This window comes from Camelus ferus, chromosome 11 (genome assembly GCF_009834535.1).
Source record: "Camelus ferus isolate YT-003-E chromosome 11, BCGSAC_Cfer_1.0, whole genome shotgun sequence".
NCBI classification, from domain to species: Eukaryota; Metazoa; Chordata; class Mammalia; order Artiodactyla; family Camelidae; genus Camelus; species Camelus ferus.
Window position 1 is genome coordinate 22,654,196 of NC_045706.1, and position 18,546 is coordinate 22,672,741.

Sequence of the window (18,546 nt, forward strand, 5' to 3'; positions counted from 1 at the left end):
TTGCTATTCAACCCTCCCATGGGTGTCAGGGCCATGTGGCTTGTCTGGTGTTCTCCAGAAGGGGAGAATTGCTCTGTGTCACTCTACCAAGGTTCCTTCTCTTCTTCTTCTCTTACATAATTTGCATCAAATCCCGTCATCCTCCATTTATCTACCATTTCTATAGGGATCTCCAGCGAGGAGGTGGGTGCCAAGGGGAGGGGCAGCTGGGGGGTCAGATAACTTACATCAGGGTTCATTCCTGGGTCGTCATCTTGGTCAACGTTGGTGATGAGTCAGCCTGCAGTTAGATGAAGGCTGTCCAGCCAGACCTAATGTGGCTGTCATCTGTCTCCAGGGCTGTGTCCGGAAGGGTTTTTGCTCAGATTTCCCAAGGCCCTTACCACTGTTAGCACTTTGCTTTTCTGATAGGGTGCCGCACGGGAAAAAAGCTTAGGAAGGTTACTTCATCCAGAATGCTCCGCTCCATTCCCATCTCATGCCAGTAACAATGGCTTTTACAGGGCACGACCGTGTGATGAGAGTGCCGTGACGTAGGTGCTGCTGTCACGCAAGTGGGAAAGCCAGGATTCAAACCCCGGTCTCTGATTCCAGAGTTTGGACCCTTCACTACTAAGCTTCTGCAAAGTGTTAAGCTCTTCTGAGCTGAAGAGCTTTGGGATGTTTCTTTCTGGGCAGCCTTGGGGCGGGAGGATGTCTGGATGAACTTGGCAGTATTATCGGTAGCTGCTTGCAACCCGCCCAAGCCTGACCCGTGTGTACCTGCCATTGGTTCAGGGATACCTATGTGCCAGCTGCAGCCTCTGGCAGAAGCCAGGACCGAGCATGGGCATCCACACATTCTCATCATCGTTCCATCCCTGGAGCTAGAAAACCATGTGGTTGTAGGTCATTGTTCTGTGTAATTCCCAGGGAGTCTGATGATTCTGGGGGTCATTTTTCTAACTTCCTGGCCTTACAGTCTAGGCCCACTGCTAACCCTGTGGGAGGAGACCTTTGCTGTGACAGATGCAGCCCTGATGTGGGAGGATGGGCAGACGCCGGCTCTGTTTTCAGCCCAGGTTCCTGCAGCAGAGAGCACAGCCAAGAGGCCAACCGCAGGCTCTTAAGTTTTTTACAGCTGGGTTGGCCTCCCTCTTGCCTTTGTGTCTCTTGCTGTTCCCCTTTATTAAGATGAAAGGGGTCTTTAGATCTTTGCAGGCATAGAGCGTTAGTGACTGAGTGTGTGTGTGTGTGTGTGTGTGTGTGTGTGCAGAAGGCCCAGAGTGCTTCCGTTCCTCCCCTTCTCTCTCCCTGTCTCCCAGCCCAGCTGGGGCCCAGGCATTGTGTCAGGTACGCCCAAGCCTCGGGACCAGGGTAGGAGCACCGCCTGGGAGTCTACCGTGTTGGGGCCAGAATCCCTCTGAGCCAGGACGTGAGTAACAGGAGTAAGGCGTGGGTAACAGGAGTAAGGCAATGGGTGGGGAGGGAGAGAGTGGAGAATCTGCCTTTCTGTGGCCACAGAAAAGCCCGGGGAGCCCACCCCCCAAGCCTGAGAGGCCAGGAAGTCATCCTGGGCTGAGCTCTCCGTGTTCCTATCCGGGGATCGCAGGGAAGGTGGCTGCTGGGCACTGGCCATTTAACCTCATCCATCCCCAGCTCAGCTCTGAGAAAAGGAGCGGTGGCATGTCGAGGGAGGCCCTTGTCTTCCCTTTGTTGTCCTTTGTGTTTACTCTCTGCTTCCTGCCCCACCCCCTCAAGTCCCCTCCACAGGAAGCCCGTGTGGCTGCTGGGGTCTGGCACCCTCTTCCAGACCGCCCTCCCTGCCCCGGGGCAAAAGTGGGGCTTGTCCTGAGCATTTGCCCCTCTGCTTGGGGGCCTGGCGTGTAGCAAACACCGGGTGAAGGGAGAGATGGGGACAGTTTGGGGAGCCCTGGCACACCTGCGCAGAGGTGGGTTTGTGTTCCCTCCGTGTAGCCGCTCTTGTGGGTGAGACGGGGCCCACAGGCTGAGGGGAAATTCCGAGAAACAGTAGTTGGAGCCAAGCCAAGGTCTGACAGTCACGAGGGCTGCTTCGCTGTGGGAAATGGTTAGCACTGTGCTTCTGTTGTTAAAATGCACCCTGTGGTTTCAGGTTTAGGAATCTGACCTGGGAATTGGGGTCAAGGGAGGCCCTTGGTGCACACTCGCTATAGGAAGTGCATCCTTCCTAAGGATGGAGGGCACTGATAGAGGCTTTCTTTAGAAAGTGGGCGTCTCCCATGTGCAGTGTGTGAGCTGGTGGGTCCCCAAGGTTGCGTGTATCCTTAGTGAGCAGACAACCCTGTGTTTGGTCTCTGCCAGGCACTCTGCAGAATATCATGGCAAACAGGCCCACCCGGGCCCTAGAGGAGCTCACAGCAAAGAAGGCAATGGAGTAAGACCAGAACTCAGGCAGCACAGGATACACCGAGGAGCCAGTGGGGTCCAGAGCCACAGGCCCAGCAAGGGGTCTGGCTGCTCTGCTTTCTTTCTACTTGTGTGACCTTGAGCAACTGCTCAACCTCTCAGCGCCTTGGGATCCTGCCTGGGAAACAGGGCTGCTGCACCGGTAAGATGAGCTAAGAATAGAGGCCTGCGGAGCCAGCCTTTGTTGGGTCCCTGCTACGGACACTTCTGTGGAGACACCATCTACAGGAGACACCTGCCTGCACTCGGGTTCAATAAAGATGCTGTCTCCCTCCCCTTGTTCTTCTAGCCCTTTCAAGAAAGAAGGATTTGTCTCAGGAGTTGGGGTGGGGAGATTGGAAGACTTTTGGAAGTGATTTCTTATTTTTATTTATTTTTTTTGAGGAATTGAACCCAGGACCTTGTGTATGTTAAGCATGTGCTCTACCATTTAAGCTGTATGGAAGTGATTTCTGAGTTGGGCTGGCTGTGAGGACCGTTGGGTGGGGTTCTGGCAGCAGAGATGTGAGGCATGGATGTTGCAGGGAATGGTGGGGAAGAGTAGGGGCTTCAGGGCACAGTAGATAATCTGCAGTGTCTGGGCCAGGCAAGTGGGAACCAAGGGGTCCCCGAGGCTGACTGGGACCAGGCTCTGAACATCAGACTTAGACTGTGTCTTATGGACAGGAACTCCCTGAAGTAGGGAAGGGAGCCCTCCAGGGCCAGGGCTTCCTGAGGTGGCTGGGAATTAGGGAGAGCTCAGAAGAGCTGATTCCAAAGGTCCACACCAGGCCAGGAGGGAGAGCCCCAAGAGTGTGGGGTCTCCAGGCTTTGGTGCAGAGCAGAGGCTGCATCAGCGATGGCTCGGGACACTGGAGAGGCCCAGCAAAAATGGGAAAGTCAGTGGGAGAGCTGGTAAGGGAGAGGAGGGTGCATTGTGCTTTGAGGCTGCATTGGTCTCAGACCTAGGGCTGCCATAGCAGAAGATCACAAACCTGGTGGCATAAAACAACAGAAATCGAACCTCTCATAGTTCTCTCTGGAGAACTCTCTGGAGGCCAGAAGTCTGAAATCAAGCTACTCTCGACGGCCCATGCTCTAAGGAAGAATCCTCTTTTGCCTCTTCCAGCTTCCAGTGGCTCCAGGCCTTCCTGGGCTGGGACAGCAGCACCCCAGCTTCTGCCTCCATCTTCCATCACCTTCTCCTCTTTGTCGGTCCTCCACTTTTCTGTCTCTTTATAAGGACACTTGTCATTGGATTTAGGGTAATCCAGAACTGTTTCATCTTAAGATCCTGAATTATATTGGTAAAGACCCCTCTTCCAAATTCCCATTCATAGGGTCCAAGTATTGGCACCAGGGCTTGTCTTTTTGAGGGCTGCCATTCGACCCCCTGCAATGACTGTTGGATTCGAGGTTCCTTGGGAAGTATGGATGAGAGAAAGGGGGGTGTGGGCCTCGACTCAGGGCTGCCAGGGGAGCCTTTCCTTGTCTCTGTGACTTACAGGCCTTCTCATCATCCCTTAGCCTCTGAAACCCCAGGCCTCAGTGTAAGTGTATCTGTCTGTGTCTCTGTCTGTCCCAAGATGCTATGATTTTCCATGACACCCTGTGGTGTCACCCCCCCCCCCTGCTGTGGGGAAGTCAGGCAGCATGCCTGGACAGAAGGACGCCGTGTCCTTCCTGGGAGATTGATGGCTTCCCTGCCTTTTCCATCCCTTGCCCGCCAAGTGACACACGTGAGCTGTGCTGGAGGAACAGGAAGGATGTGGGTTCTCCCACCCTGTCGGTGGAGTCCAGGCCACTGTCCTTCCTGCACCTCGGCTGGCCAGCTGCATGACCCTGGTCCAGAGGATGGGGCTGGCATCATCCTGGTGACTTTCAGAAACCCTTTCCTTTTCTGAGAGTGTCCTTGAGAAAACTTCATGCTTTGGCGAGTGTGACTGGTCACCCTCTGTGAGTCTGGCCAGTGTGGCCACATGGGGGGACAGCTGAGCTCCCCTCAATGGAAAGGCCGCTTCCCTTGCAGTGGACACTTTCCCACGGGCCCATCAGTGGGTCCACCTCCCTGGGCGTCAGGGCGGGGCCTCTCCGCTCTGCTCTCTCCCTCATTCTGTCCTGCTCCCTCACCCTCACCAGGGCCCAGTCTTGACCCCTGGGTTTCCCCTGGGTTAGGGAGGGGCGGAGGGGGTCCAGCTCTTGGTCCTGGCGACCACAGGCTCTAGTCTGTAGTCTGAGTTCTGCTTAGTCCACACCCATTAGGCCAGGTGATCTTTCTTCTAGCTCCTGGAGAGGCCGTGGGGAAGGCATGTGCAGGCATGTGTAAGCATGTGGAGCATATGTAAGCCTCTGGCGCGGACCTGGCACCTAGTCAGCACTCGTAAATGCTGACGATGATGATTCTGAGTGTGGCTGCTGGGGCCGACTGGGAGGCCCCGGAACAGAGTCAGGACTGGGCTCGGAGAGAAAAGTCTAGCCGGTGGGGTACTGGAGGGAGCCTTAGGTGCCAAGGACTAGCAGGTGGTGGTCTGGCTGAGGGGGAAGACTGAGGAGAGTCCCGGGGCCAAGGGCAGCCTTGAGGAATGCTTGGGGTGGGGGCGGGGGGAGGTGGCAGTGGGCAGGAGAGAGGAGGCACATGAGGGGCTGCAGACCAGGGGCCCGCAGGATCTGGGTGGCCCGCTGACGTGTTTTATTTGGCTCCCATGGTTTTTAAAGTATTTTTGAAAGAATAGATGACATTGTAAAACTGGGGGATTTGGATAAAATCCAGATTTCTGGCTTCTCTTTTGGGGAGTGAAAAAGAGGTGTATGGAGCATGCAGTGTGGTAGCTTTCCGCTTAGATAAAGCCTGTGTCACCCAGGTCCCAGCACCTGCAGCCGAGCTCGTTTACTCTGGGGAACTGTCCCCTGCCCAAGCCACCCCCACTCCAGGCATGTCCCCCACCACCTCTCCTGCCCCCAGGAAGGTGAAAGGAGATGAGGGAGGGAGCCCAGAGGCATAAGGGTGACAGGTCCCAGGAAAGTGAGGCTGGCTGGAGGACAGGACAGAGGTCCTGTCTAGTGGGAGGGGTGGAAGGAAATGCCAGGGGCCTGCAAAGACACTGGGGGCCCAGAAGCACACCCTTTCTACCCACTTTCTCAATTATTATGTGTCAGTCCTCTTCCTTCCTCTTTCCTCATTTCCTTTCTCGGCCGGCCTGTCCCTCTCTGCCCAGGCCTGAGGCCTGCCAGCACCCAGCTCCCACCCCCAGTGCTGCTTAGCCTCCCCCTCTCCTCCCCTCTCTGCTAGATCTCCTCTCCCATTCCTGTTTGGGGTGCAGGTGAAGAGAGACCTTAGCCTGAGATGCCCCGGTGGTGGCTTTATGGCCTTGCCTTTGCTGCGCCTTTCTCTCCAGCCTGTGAGCCTGTCCTGGAAGGGTGGGAACTACTGTCTGCAGAGCTGCCCTGATGGACCCATCCGTGCTCAGTCTGTCTGTCCCCTGGCCCTGAGTCGGGCAACGAGGAAGGAGTGTGTGGAGACCGGCCGGCCCCTCGCACAGCTGGCTTCTCCTCCTAAGTGCGTGAGAAGCTAACTCCCACTGGCACACAGGGTGCCTGCAGGTGCCCAGCCCCGTGCCTGGTGCCTGGAGGAGGCGAGGGGGGCTGGCGGTGATATTCAGCCTCGGCTTTGGGACCTTGCCCAAACCATAGTTAGGAAGTCAGGGATGAATGGGTAAACTGACACAGTAAAGAGCAAGGAGGTGGCCTGACCCACAGGGGTTCGGAGTGAGGCTGGCCTGCAGCAAGACCTGGAGGAGGAGCCCCTGAGCTGGCCCCGACTGGTGGGTGCTGTTGCTCTTGGCCGGGAAGGTGGTCAGATTCCAGCATGGGGTGTGGGCTCTGCTTGAGAGAAGTGTGGAATTGGGGATGAGACAGGCCGGACCACAGGAGGAACAGACTGCTCCTGGGCCAAACTCCAAACCAAGACTCAGGGTCAAACTCTGGCTCCGCATTCAGCCTCTCTTTACTTACAGTCCTGTTCCTCCAAGGCCTGGGAAGCTTAGGGGACAGCCAACCTGATGGTTTTGGTCGTCGCCACTGGCAGTGATGCCAGGGAGGTGCCACCGGGCAGGGGGAGGTGGCTGGGCTCACTCAGCTTCCCATCAGCCCCTGGCGGACGGAGGGAGGCCGACTCTGTCGCATACTGCAGACCAGAGAATCTTACAGGCTACCCAGTGAACCTCTCTGACCATCAATCTCTTCACAAGATAGGGATGTTGCAACTACCTAACTGGTGTTCTGAAACTTAAATGATAAAACACGTGCAGAGTACTTCCTGTTGGCTGTTAATGAAAACATCACCACTTTTCACTACTCCTCTCCTGTCTATGAGGGTCCACAGGGTGATATCCAGCCTGCCTGGACCACTTTGACCTTCACCCTACCCTTCCAGTCAAGTGTGTCTCCCCTTTAGGCCTCGGTTTCTTCATCTGTAAAACAGGGCTTTGATTAGTCCAGCTCTAAATTCTGACTTTCTTAAATGTGTAGGTTTATTTCCCCAAAATGATGTATATCTATCTCATTTGCCAGGACTGTGAAACTCTAGCACAAATCCGAGGCACACAGGAGGGGTTCAGCCCACAGTTATGGACAGTGTGGCTCTCCCCTGGCCCCTTCTTTCTTGAGGGGCTCAGAACCTAAGCAATGGAAAAGGGATTCAAGTCACTCCACGAGGCCTGGGCTACAAGTGCCCTCCCCTGCCATCAGCCCACCTCCTATTCCATTTCATAGGGACATCCTTCAGCTGTGAAGATGACGCCAGGGCCTGAGCTACTTTTGCTGTTGTAATTAGTAGAGCTAATTGCATCCGACGGGCTGGGCGTGGGACAAGCCCTTGGCAAGCTCCAGGATCTGGGCTGCAGTGACACTGTTGGAGCCCCACCCTCCTCCTCCCTGGAGGTCTGCCTGGCTTGGGAAGGGTTGGTTCTCAGACTGAAGTGGGCTTTAGAACCACCTGGAGATGCTGGCCTCTTCGCTGGAATTTCTGATGAGTAGGTCTGGGATTCCACCTGAAAATTTGCATTGCTAACAAGTCCCCAGGTGACATTGGTGATGCTGAGCTGTGACCACATTTTGAGAAGCACTGTCCTGGAAGCTGCCCGGGCTGCTGAGGCCACGGTCAACAGCCAGCCCTGGGTGGGGGCAGGTGGGTGACGGGCAGAGGGGTGTTGATGAACATGTGGGTCTGGACACAGGCTCCTGCTGTTCTCAGTTTGTTGGAGGAATTCAGTCTGGAGGAAGGAGAGGGCGTGGTGGATGTGGAGCCAAGCAGGTGGGCGCCGAGCAGGTCTACAGACAGGAGGGGCCCCCAAAAGAACAGGAATGAAACTCTCATGCTGTGACCTTGTAGCCTGTTGCTCACAGCTCATTCTGTCCTGTGAGGGTTCTTACAGGCTATCTGCTTCCTATGTGGATTGTAGTGTTTTTACCACCGAGGATCATGCCCTGCTCATCTTTGCGGGCCCTGTAGCCCCCAGCATGTTCCTTGCACATAGTAGGTGCTCTGTAAACAGCACAGTGGGAAATACTTGGGCTTTGGTGGAGGCAGACAGAGCAGACTTTCTCAGCTCAGCTGTGCCTTTTCTAGTTGTGTGGCCAGAAAATTACTTCTCTTGGGCTTTGGTTTAACCCACCTGTGAAAGAAGGCTAAAACCTACCACCTAGAAGTTTTCAGGGGTCACTGTGTGAAGTGCCCAGCACATCCTAGTGAGGGCGTGATAAACAGAAGCGTGTTGCTATTAGCCAGCTCTTAGTGGCATTCACTGGATTAAGCTGTAGTGGGGGTTCTGGGGGGATCTGGGGGACACAGGAGTGAGGGACCTGCAGAAATGAGGAGCCATCTGGGATTTCTCTCCCAGGGCCTGGGGCTTCCGGCCAGGCTCAGAGTCAGTGTCTCAGTAAACTGCTGGTTGGGGCCGACCACCTGCAACCCTCTGTCGCCGCCCCGCTGCCCTCGTGACCCTGGCCCTTTGCCAGGCTAAGTTTAGCCGTGACCTGCATGGGCTGCCACACTCTGTGGGCAGGGGCGGGGGTGGAGAGGAACTTGGCAGGTTTCCTGCCGACTTCCTGGCAAGCAGACCAACAAAAGCCCTCCAAGTGACCCAGGTTTATTGTCAAACTGGATGTCTCAGACTACAGGTGTGGGGCAGCCTTGTAGAGGTGACAGCTTTGGGCCAAGGCAGAGGTAAAAACCCTTGAAATTGGGGAGAAAGGGGCCCTTTGGTGAGGAGTGTGTGTGTGCGTATGTCTATGGTTTTTTGAGGCTCCCAGCTTCTGTCCTGTCCCTGTGGTCTCCAGGAGTCCAAACACCTGGATTCTCTCCCCTCATTCTTCTGACCCCCACAGCCCCCAGGGTAGTGTTCCCTGTGACTTGGTTTGAGGAGGGGGAGTAGTGGAGGCTTCAAACTCGGTCCCACCTTGTGGGCACTGAGCAGCCACCACTCTGTTCCCCGTCACTTAGGCGCTGCAAGCAGAGCCAGCCTGCACAGAGGGTATCAGGAGCAAAATGACGGGCCGGGATCCCATCCCTGGGAGGGAGGAGGTGGTTTAGGCGGGGAGTGAGTCAGAGGGAACTCCACCTGCAGGAGGAGCCAAAGCTCCAAAGACTTCTCCCCCTTTGCTGGGGGGCAGGGTGGACAGAGTGGCATGCCAAGGGACCGCAGTCCTAGGGGAGCATTTTGTGCTTTCAGAGCGCTTTTGAGCATGTGTTCCTCCTTGGGCAGGGCTGGTGTGTGTGACAGATGAGAAAACAGGCCCACAGAGGCCAAGGGGGAAGCAGCTGGTGTTGTAAGGTGCCTGCTGTATGCCAGGCACCTGAGATGCACGGTCTTGCTTAACCCCTACTTCCCGTGAAGGGGGGCCTGCAATTAGCTCCATCTCATGAGTGAAACGGTGGAGCCCTAGAGATGCCAAGTGACTCACCCTGGACCCCTCAGCAAGGAGCAGTCAAGGTTCAAACCCAGGCCTGTCTGCTTCTACAGCTCAGGCTCCTTTCTGCTTCCCTTGTGTTCCTGTTGTCTTGCCTGTAACCTACTATTGTCAGTGTGCTCGTGGCTGCCTGCATCGTGCCCAGGTCCCTTGCAGGGGCATCTGCCTGGCCCACTGCATTACCAACCCCTGCAGGCGGGCGCGTTGGCTATTCCCATCACATCAAGGCTTCCCTTTTATAGGAAAACCAGCTCAGAGGCAAGCATTTGCTGAGTGCTTCCTCTGCATTATTTCCTTTATAACAGCAAGTATTACTATTCCTATTTTACAGATGAAGAGACAGAGGTTCTGAGAAGTGGAATGATTTGTCCAAGGTCACATACCTAGTAGGTGGACACGCTGGGTACTAACCCAGTCTGTCTTCTCCAGAGTCCATCCTCTTAAGCCCCCATGCACGGTGTCAATTGCTCCAGTTTGCTGGGAGGTTCTGAACCTTGCCTGCCCCAGTACAGGCCATCATCTTCCAGCAGGCATGAGGGTGTACACAGGTAGTCCTGTAGAAACTACTGGTCAGAGAGGAGTAGGACTTCCCAGTCACAGGACTTGGGGATGGTACCGCTTGCCAGCTGGTGGCATCCTACCCTGAGTTGGCATGGAAACTGACCTCTGGAACCAGGTGTTGCCAAGGGCTATTACTGTGACTTGTCCGGGCCTGCTGTGCCCGAATGTGGCTGCCTAGAGCACAGGGGCCCTGAAGGGCCTCACAACCCCCATAGTATCTCCTAACTGGCTGCTGCCTGGTATTCTCCTCGCCTTTATCTTAAAACTCTGATCCACGTTAATCAGCCCACCTTACAGTTTTACTCTGGATCACCCTGGCCAAACTTTCCACTGATGTTTCTCTGACGTCGAAACCGGGGCTGATCTGTTTCTGCAATTATCCAGCAAGCTGCTCCTTGTCTCGGGGAAGGAAAGCTGGCTGGCTGCCCCCTGTACTTTCTCCTCACGCCACCTCCCTTCTGGTCTGAGACTTCCTCCACTTTCTCCCATCCTCCATTTCCTCCTCGAGTGAGTTCACCTCTGATGCCTGAATGTGTCTCCATGCTGAATGCTGCTGCTGGACCTTCTTCCCCACAACCCTTTTCTCTCCTGCTGACATGTGCAACCGGGCGGAGTCACATCTGAGCAGCAGGCCTTGCCCCAGTGTGGCAATTCAGGCCATCTGTATCGTGGCACTGCAGATAGCACCTGCAGAAGTGTCCGTAACTGGTGACAGACACCTGCCTCTTGGCACCATTAGGGTAAGAACTAGAACAGGTGGTTTTCATGGTGCAAAGTCAAGGTTAGGGAATGGGGCTTCTGTCAGGGTATTGGCATGTATTGTGGGGGGAACCCCCTCTGTGTTCTTTGTTGTCCAAAAATGACCTCCTTTGGCCATTTGCTTTCCTAGCTGAGGTCCCAGGCAGGAAGCAGGTGGAGCAAATGTGGAAAAAGCCAGGTGTTACTTCCCAAGATTCCTGCCAGGGAGAAGAGAGGGTATAATATAAGGCTTACAATGTGAGACTGTAACGTGGATGGTATTAAAATGCAGATTCTGGTTCAGTAGGTCTGGGGTGAGGCTGAGAGTCTGCATTTCTAACAAACTCCCAGGAGATGTTGCAGCTGCACAGTCTGAATAGCAAGTATTGTTAAGGGGTTGGTTCTTCCCCAAAAGTCACTTGAGACCTAGAAATCCATTTATCCTGGAGGAGTGGCGTGTCCCCTCTCACAATTAAGAAGTCGGATTTGAAGTTCAGATGACTCGTGAGAGGAAAGCCACGGACTGAGTCAGTCTGGTTGTCTCCTAGATGGTCCTGTGAAAGACCTAGGAGTAGCCAGGAGATCAGTGTCTGAATTTGGGGTGGGGTCTTCCAGATCAGAAGTTTACAGTAGGGGAAGAGCTGCAGACTGCTTCAAAAACAGCGGCTGTTCAGTGAACATACGCTGTGCACCATTCCCTGTGCTGTGTGTGCAGTTTTCATGGATCAGTGCTTCCATCAATACAATGACCCTCTAGGTGCTACGACTTTCCATTTGTACAGTAAGGAAACTGGGGCTCAGAGAGATGAGTTAACATGCCCCAGGTCACACAGCTAATCAGTAAGTGGCAGGGCTGACTTTGGAACCCAACTGTCTTGTTCCTAACCACTAGGCTATTCTGCACTGAGGAAGCAAGCATTCCCTGGAAGGCATTCACTGTAGGGAGAGGGGATATCTTATTCAGGACTATTTGGTTTCAGGTGTTGGAAAACAACTAAAATTGACTTAAATAAAAAGGGAATGTATTGATTTATATGACTAAAACGTCCAAAGGTAATCGCTTCAGGCATGGCTGGGTCCAGCAGGTCTGCTTTCCTCCATGTTGGCGTCTTTCTCTGGTGGACACACACACCTCCGCCCCTACTTTGTGGTAGCTAGAGAGCCACCAGCAGGTGTAATCCTTATTCCCTCAACAACCCTAGGCAACAGAGTGAGTCTTTCTCCCCATTGGTCCCAACAAATCCTACCTCCGTCTCCCACTGACCAGAACAGTGAGGGTCATAAGCTCATCCTTAAACAGTCACTGTGGCTGGTGAGGAGGAGCAGGGAGTAATCTTGGGCTTAGGTAATACCCATACTTCTGCAGCTGGGGGTGGGTTCATCCCAACCGGAGCAGTAAGGCCTGGGAGTAGAAACGGTTTGGTTCTCAGGGAAAGTGGGGTGCTGCTACGGGAAAGAGGACTGTCTGGGCAGCTAGGAACAACTCCACGACTGTGGGCTGTTCACCCAGGACTGCTGTTGAATGGTTCCCAAGGCTAGACCGTGGGTTGGGTGGGTTCACTAGCCCGGTGGGGCAGAGGTCGGTGGGAGGGACCCACTAGGGAAGAAGTGGCTTTGAGGGAAGCTCGGTGTGACCAGCGGTCTCTCTCCCTGTTCCCAGGAAAGCTGCTGCCATGGCGCTGGGGCTCTTCCGGGTGTGCCTGGTGGTGGTGACGGCCATCATCAACCACCCGCTGCTGTTCCCGCGAGAGAACGCCACAGTCCCCGAGAACGAGGAGGAGATCATCCGCCAGATGCAGGCGCACCAGGAGAAGCTGCAGCTGGAGCAGCTGCGCCTGGAGGAGGAGGTGGCGCGGCTGGCGGCCGAGAAGGAGGCGCTGGAGCGGGTGGCGGAGGAGGGCCAGCAGCAGAACGAAAGCCGTGCCGCCTGGGACCTGTGGAGCACCCTCTGCATGATCCTCTTCCTGGTGATAGAGGTGTGGCGGCAGGACCACCAGGACGGACCCTCACCCGAGTGCCTGGGCACAGATGAGGATGAGCTGCCCGGCCTGGAGGGCGCCCCGCTCCGGGGCCTCACCCTGCCCAACAAGGCCACGCTCGAACACTTTTACGAGCATTGCATCCGAGGGGCCACAGCTGACGCCGCCCGCACCCGGGAGTTTGTGGAAGGCTTCGTGGATGACTTGCTGGAAGCCCTGAGGAGCCTGTGCAGCCGGGACTCAGACATGGAGGTGGAGGACTTCATCGGCGTGGACAGCATGTATGAGAACTGGCAGGTCAACAAGCCACTGCTGTGCAACCTCTTTGTGCCCTTCATGCCCCCGGAGCCCTACCACTTCCACCCAGAGCTCTGGTGCTCCAGCCGCTCCGTGCCCTTGGATCGCCAGGGCTATGGCCAGATCAAGGTCGTCCGGGCCGACGAGGACACGCTGAGCTGTATCTGCGGCAAGACCAAGCTTGGGGAGGACATGTTGTGTCTCCTTCACGGCAAGAACAATGTGGCACAGCCCAGCAGTGAGGCAGGAGACCCCCTGTGCGCCCAAGACTCCCCTTACCTGGACACGATGCGAGTCATGAAGTGGTTCCAGACGGCCCTCACCAGAGCCTGGCACCGCATCGCCCACAAGTATGAGTTCGACCTAGCCTTTGGCCAGCTAGACACCCCAGGGTCCCTCAAGATCAGGTTCCGCTCAGGGAAGTTCATGCCCTTCAACCTGATTCCTGTGATCCAATGTGATGACTCCGACCTGTACTTTGTCTCCCACCTTCCCCGGGAGTCTTGCCCCGGGACCTCGGCATCGAGCACCGATTGGCTCCTGTCCTTTGCTGTCTACGAGCGCCACTTCCTCAGGATGACATCGAAGGCGCTGCCGGAGGGCGCCTGCCACCTCAGCTGCTTGCAGATTGCCTCCTTCTTGCTCTCCAAGCAGAGCTGCCTGACCGGCCCCAGCGGGCTGAGCAACTACCACCTGAAGACCGCCCTACTGCACCTCCTGCTCGCCCGGCGGCCCGCCGACTGGAAGGCTGGGCAGCTTGATGCACGTCTGCACGAGCTGCTCCGCTTTCTGGAGAAGAGCCTTCTGGAGAAGAAGCTCCATCACTTCTTCATCGGCAACCGCAAGGTGCCCGAGGCCACGGGGCTCCCTGAGGCCATGCGCAGGGCCGAGCCTCTTAACCTCTTCCGGCCCTTCGTCCTGCAGCGAAGTCTCTACCGAAAGACGGTAGACTCCTTCTATGAGATGCTCAAGAATGCCCCAGCACTCATTAGCGAGTACTCCCTCCATATCCCCTCAGACCACTCTAGCCTGCCCCCAAAAGCTGTCATCTTGTAGAGCATCCAGGACCCAGAGGGCCAGGACTCGGGGCATCCTGCATGTCCACTCCCCTGGGGGCATCTGCAAGCCCTGTCCTGGGAAAATGGCAGGCGTTGTAGGGTGCCGTGGCTCAGCCTGCAGGGGAAGCCAGATCCTATAGCACAGAGGAAATGAAATTTCAAGCCGAAGCTGGTTTGCTTTCATGCCACTGGGGCCTGTTGGTGAAGCTGTTATCTGGATCTGGGGACTGATTCTTTGCAGCTTACTTTTGGATCACTACCAGTGGCCAAGGTGATAACAGAACTCTTTGGACACTGAGTTGCAGACAATGCAGACATAATTTGGGTGTGATTCTTTTTACATCCCAGATTCAATCTCTACTTGAATATCAACAGAGGAGGTACAGGAATGCTAACAGGAACCTATGTTAACACCTGCACCCTGATTTCCAGTAACCCTTGGCCCCAGGCATCTGCAACCAAATGATGGGGACCATTGTGGGAATTTGCAACCTTCCACCTGCAGCCTGCACAATATGGGTCCCCACTGTGGCTGCCATTTTTATCCTATTTGGAGAACAGACCAAGAAAGATTCAAAGCCCCAAGAGGCTAATGTCTCTGTTGCACAAAAGTGGATACTCGGTGGCAGAGAAAAGTTTAAATTGACCGCTTTTCCAACCACAGGTCTCACTCAAGGTGCACCCCCCCCCCGCCTTCTCCCCCAGGATGCTGTGTCCTGAACCCTGTGGGTACCACACATCATGCTAGGTGCAAGCTCAGCGGCCCCTCACCCCAGGTTGTTCTCCCCACAGCTGGTCTCTCTGACCACCAGTATGTTGGGACTTGGAGTCACACACTGGAGGTGGAACATGATAGAGAAAGAGGCAAAGGGCAGAGCCTGGTACCCGGGTGCTGGGGTCTGGCTTGCAGCCTGGCTTCTGTTCGGAGAAGGTCGTGGAGCTGCGAGGTGAGGGGTGCCGTAGCCCTGAGTTTTCCTCAGGGCCCCGATCTTAGAGCACAGTGTGCCCGGAAGCAAGACCTGCTGTAGAAACCCAGCCCCACGCGCAGGCCCCCCGATCCCCTCGGCTCTTTGCTCTAGTGGGGCTTCCTCACGGCACAGAACCCCCTCTTTCTGGTAGGCCTTGCTGGCCACACAGATGGCCATCACCCAAAAGCCAGACAGAGGCCCGGTTGACCGGGACACACAGGGACAGACTGCAAGCACAGCACTCAGGCCTTGGAGAGGCCGCCTTGGCACTGCCGGGCAGAAGTCCCTGGGCAGCCACCAGAGCCTGTGGTCAGAGCTGGCCTTGGGCTGCAGGCCTGCTTCAGCGGTGCTGGGAGGCCGCTCCCTCCTCCATTTGTGGCTTCACTGGCCCTTTGGGAGTGCCTCTCTTGGCATTGCCTCGGTAACCCTTGCAGAAGACCAAGGAGGAAGCAAGAACAGGCGCTCCTTCAAGACCAAGGAGGAAGCAAGAACAGGCGCTCCTTCCCCAGGACTCCCTCCTGGGCTGAAGCTGGCCGTGCCTCCCAGAGGGCATCCAGTTCCTCAGGGGTGTGGGGCTCACCGTGAACTGAAGAAAGGATCCTGTCTCTACTCCAGGAGTGCTCTCACCTGGCCTCAGAGTATTCTAGAAGATGGACAGTTTTGCCTGACAGGGTTGATTCACAGCGGAAGGCTGGTCTGTGATGGGGCCCTGAAGCCCATAGAAGGCCCTCCGTTTGAGCTGGGGTTCGACTGAGCAGCACCTGGGTCTGCCCCTTCCCAGGCCCATGTGGTCCTCCAACCATAGCCCCAAGCGCCCCATTCCACAGGGATTTGTTTCCAGAGTCGGGGTGAATTTCCTTATTTATTGTCACCTGTGCCTTTCCTTTCCCATCTTCATCCTCATTTGATGGCTTTGAAGAGACCCCAGCAACCAAGAATCAGCTTCCAGAAGCTACAACCAAGCCTAAATCTCCCCCCCCCACCCCCAATTTCCCCTCTTTGCTTCCAGGAGAAAGTTCACTGAAAAATTACCTTCTGGCCTCTTGTTTATCCAGTGGCAACAACTCAGAGGGGAAATGGGGATCTTTTATGCACCAAAGCTGCTTCTGAAGCAGAAAGCAGTGGGGCTCTTGGCCTTTCATGCTGCCCTATTTATATTAAAGGACGAATTAAATTCTTGCAAGGAGAAGACACTGGTCACGGTGTTTGTTTTTAACTTCAGGAAATCTGTGAGATTCCCAGGGCAGAGCTGGCGAGGGGGTGGGTTTCCTATTGACGAGCGGAAGCTTTCACTCCCTTTTTATTCTTATGCTTTCAGGAAACTTTAAAACATAGCAAAATAGAATATTTCTGGCCCATCTTTGAAGCAGCCTGCAGAGTTCCAGAAAGGGCCTTTGAAAGCCAGCTATAGGGTGGATTCTGGCACAAAACCTTATTTCACAGAGAGCTGGTGTGTGCAAAGAATGTCAAGCCTGGGAGTAATGTGAAGTTTTGGGCTTGAAGGAAAGAGGTTGTCTTTTAAACAGAAGAAGTTCTAGTCTTTTAGGACACGTTAAGCCTTTCCACTGAGGACAACTTTCTCCGAGGAATCTCTTTCCTTCCCAAAGATGCTAGACTTTACCCAGCATCTGCTCACTTCCTGTGCCAAACGTCCCAGGACTTTTGCTGCGCCTCTTGATAAATGAAATGATTAGGGCCAGCCTGAAGCCACAAGCTTGGTCAGGTTGAAGGAGGGCCCCACCTCCTCAGAAGCCCCAGCCCCTCTCTCGGGCTTGTCAAAGTACAGCCTGGGTTGAGAACTTGGGCCCAGCACTTTGGCTCATAATACAGGGTGTCATCAGAATCATGTGGAGAGTTGGGTCAAATGCCCAGACCCCACCTTGAACCTACGTGGCGCCCAATATGACTCTATTTTTAAAGCTCCCTCAAGTGATTGATGACACTCCTGGTGGAGGATGGCTTTTCACTTCCTTTCCAAATGGAAAGTTAAAGAAAACCGAAGTGGACTGTTTTCCCTACCAAACTGCTGGAAGGTAGGCTCGGTAGAAGCTGGTGAGCCTGCTTGGGATCCGTGGTCCAGGTGGCATCAGCTACATCACAGGCATCCGTGAGCACACCCACACTCACACTAATGGTCTGGGAAACAGAGTGAGGATGGCAAGGTAAAAGCTGGTAAGCATGCCTTTCTAGCAGGTCATGTGTGGTATCACCTGGGTCCAGGTTCCTGGACCAAACTGCAGACTTCAGTGGAATCTGAAGGAGTCGGGCACCGGAATCAGCGTTTTGCCAAGTTCCCTAGGTGATGCTGAGAGTCCAAGAACCCCTGGTACCTGGGGCACGAGGCAGGGCACTGCCAGATTCTGTTTTTGAAAAATGGGTGGGACTGTCCAGGAAACGCATCTCAGCCAGAACCGTGGAGTGAAGGTAGGAGAGCATAATAGACGTAGGCAGCATTTAAGTAGCACCCACTGTGTGCCAAGTACCCAGAGTAAGTTGATGGCATCTGTGGCAGCAGTCAGTGAATGTCCCAGAAATCTTAAGTCACTCTGAAGACTGTGATTCAGAACCTCCTAATGCTCCATCCGGTCTCGTCCTCATGGGATAGAGCGGGAAGTTTGGTTTGGCCAGTGGACCACAGGCAGAGGGAGCCAAGAACCACACGGTGATGGGAGTGTCTGCCTTCAGCTCACTACCCCCCTGCCCTGCCCACTTCACCCTCCTCTGCCTTGTCCCCATCCGCCACCCTGGAGGGACATCTCAGAGTTAACTTTTCTTGTTGCCATCCAAAGATAGCTTGTTTTTCTAACCCTTTTTAAACAAAAACAATACAGTCATGATAAAAAAATTCAACCACTCTCAGAAATATTAAGTAACAGATAAAAGCTCCCACTCCTGATTTCTCAGCTCATTCCCCAGCATCAACCAACAGGAAGTTTCTTATGTATCCTTCCAGAATTTTCCTACGTATGTATCACATGTGTGGATGCATCCCTTTTGTTCTTTTTTATATAAATTGGACCATGCTATCTCACTTTTCTTAGCTATCTTTTTTGAACCTTTGGCTCTACCTTGTTCTTTAAAAGAGCTGCTTACTATTCCTGTGTGATAAATGTACCCTAATCTACCCCTCCTCCCCTGAGGAACACTTAGGTGTCTTATCTTTTTTTTTTTTTTTTTTTTTTGCTATTGTAAACAACCCTGCAGTGAACATCTCTGAAGGGAAAGCCTGCTTTGAAGTGATTCTCCTGGTCAACGCTGTATTATTCTGTACTTGCCAACTTGCTGTCTATGCATTCACTACCAAGCATTTTACTGTAAAAATAAGAATAATTCCTTTATTCTGGGATTTATTCAATCATTACGACTCCAGAATGAAGAAAAGGCATTATTAACTAAGTCCTGAGCAACACAGCTTGTGTTCCACCCTGGGTCAGTGTTATGTGGGAGACAAGTATAAGACAAGGAAAGGGTTCTGTCCTTGGGGAATGGGGTCTCTTGGGAAGACGCATCCAATGGCCACAAAGTAAGCTAGAGAACAATGAAGACTGGTAAGTAATTGGAAGTGGAATCGTG

At 54.4% G+C, this 18,546-nt stretch overlaps 1 protein-coding gene across 12 annotated transcripts in view; it reads left to right on the plus strand.

Moving 5' to 3' along the window:
• ITPRIP (inositol 1,4,5-trisphosphate receptor interacting protein) overlaps positions 1-18,546 on the plus strand; it is a 31,175-nt gene that overhangs the window by 6,962 nt on the left and 5,667 nt on the right. For 9 of the 12 annotated variants that reach the window (XM_032490990.1, XM_032490979.1, XM_032490984.1 and 6 more), the window contains exon 2: positions 12,332-17,145. In XM_032490990.1, coding sequence (XP_032346881.1) covers positions 12,345-14,003 — 1,659 coding nt within the window. In that variant the 5' untranslated portion in view covers positions 12,332-12,344 and the 3' untranslated portion in view covers positions 14,004-17,145. Of the gene's footprint in view, positions 1-1,207; positions 1,415-2,322; positions 2,570-12,331; positions 17,146-18,546 lie in introns of those variants that run through there. The other 3 variants (XM_032490988.1, XM_032490989.1, XM_032490986.1) reach the window with 3 other exon arrangements.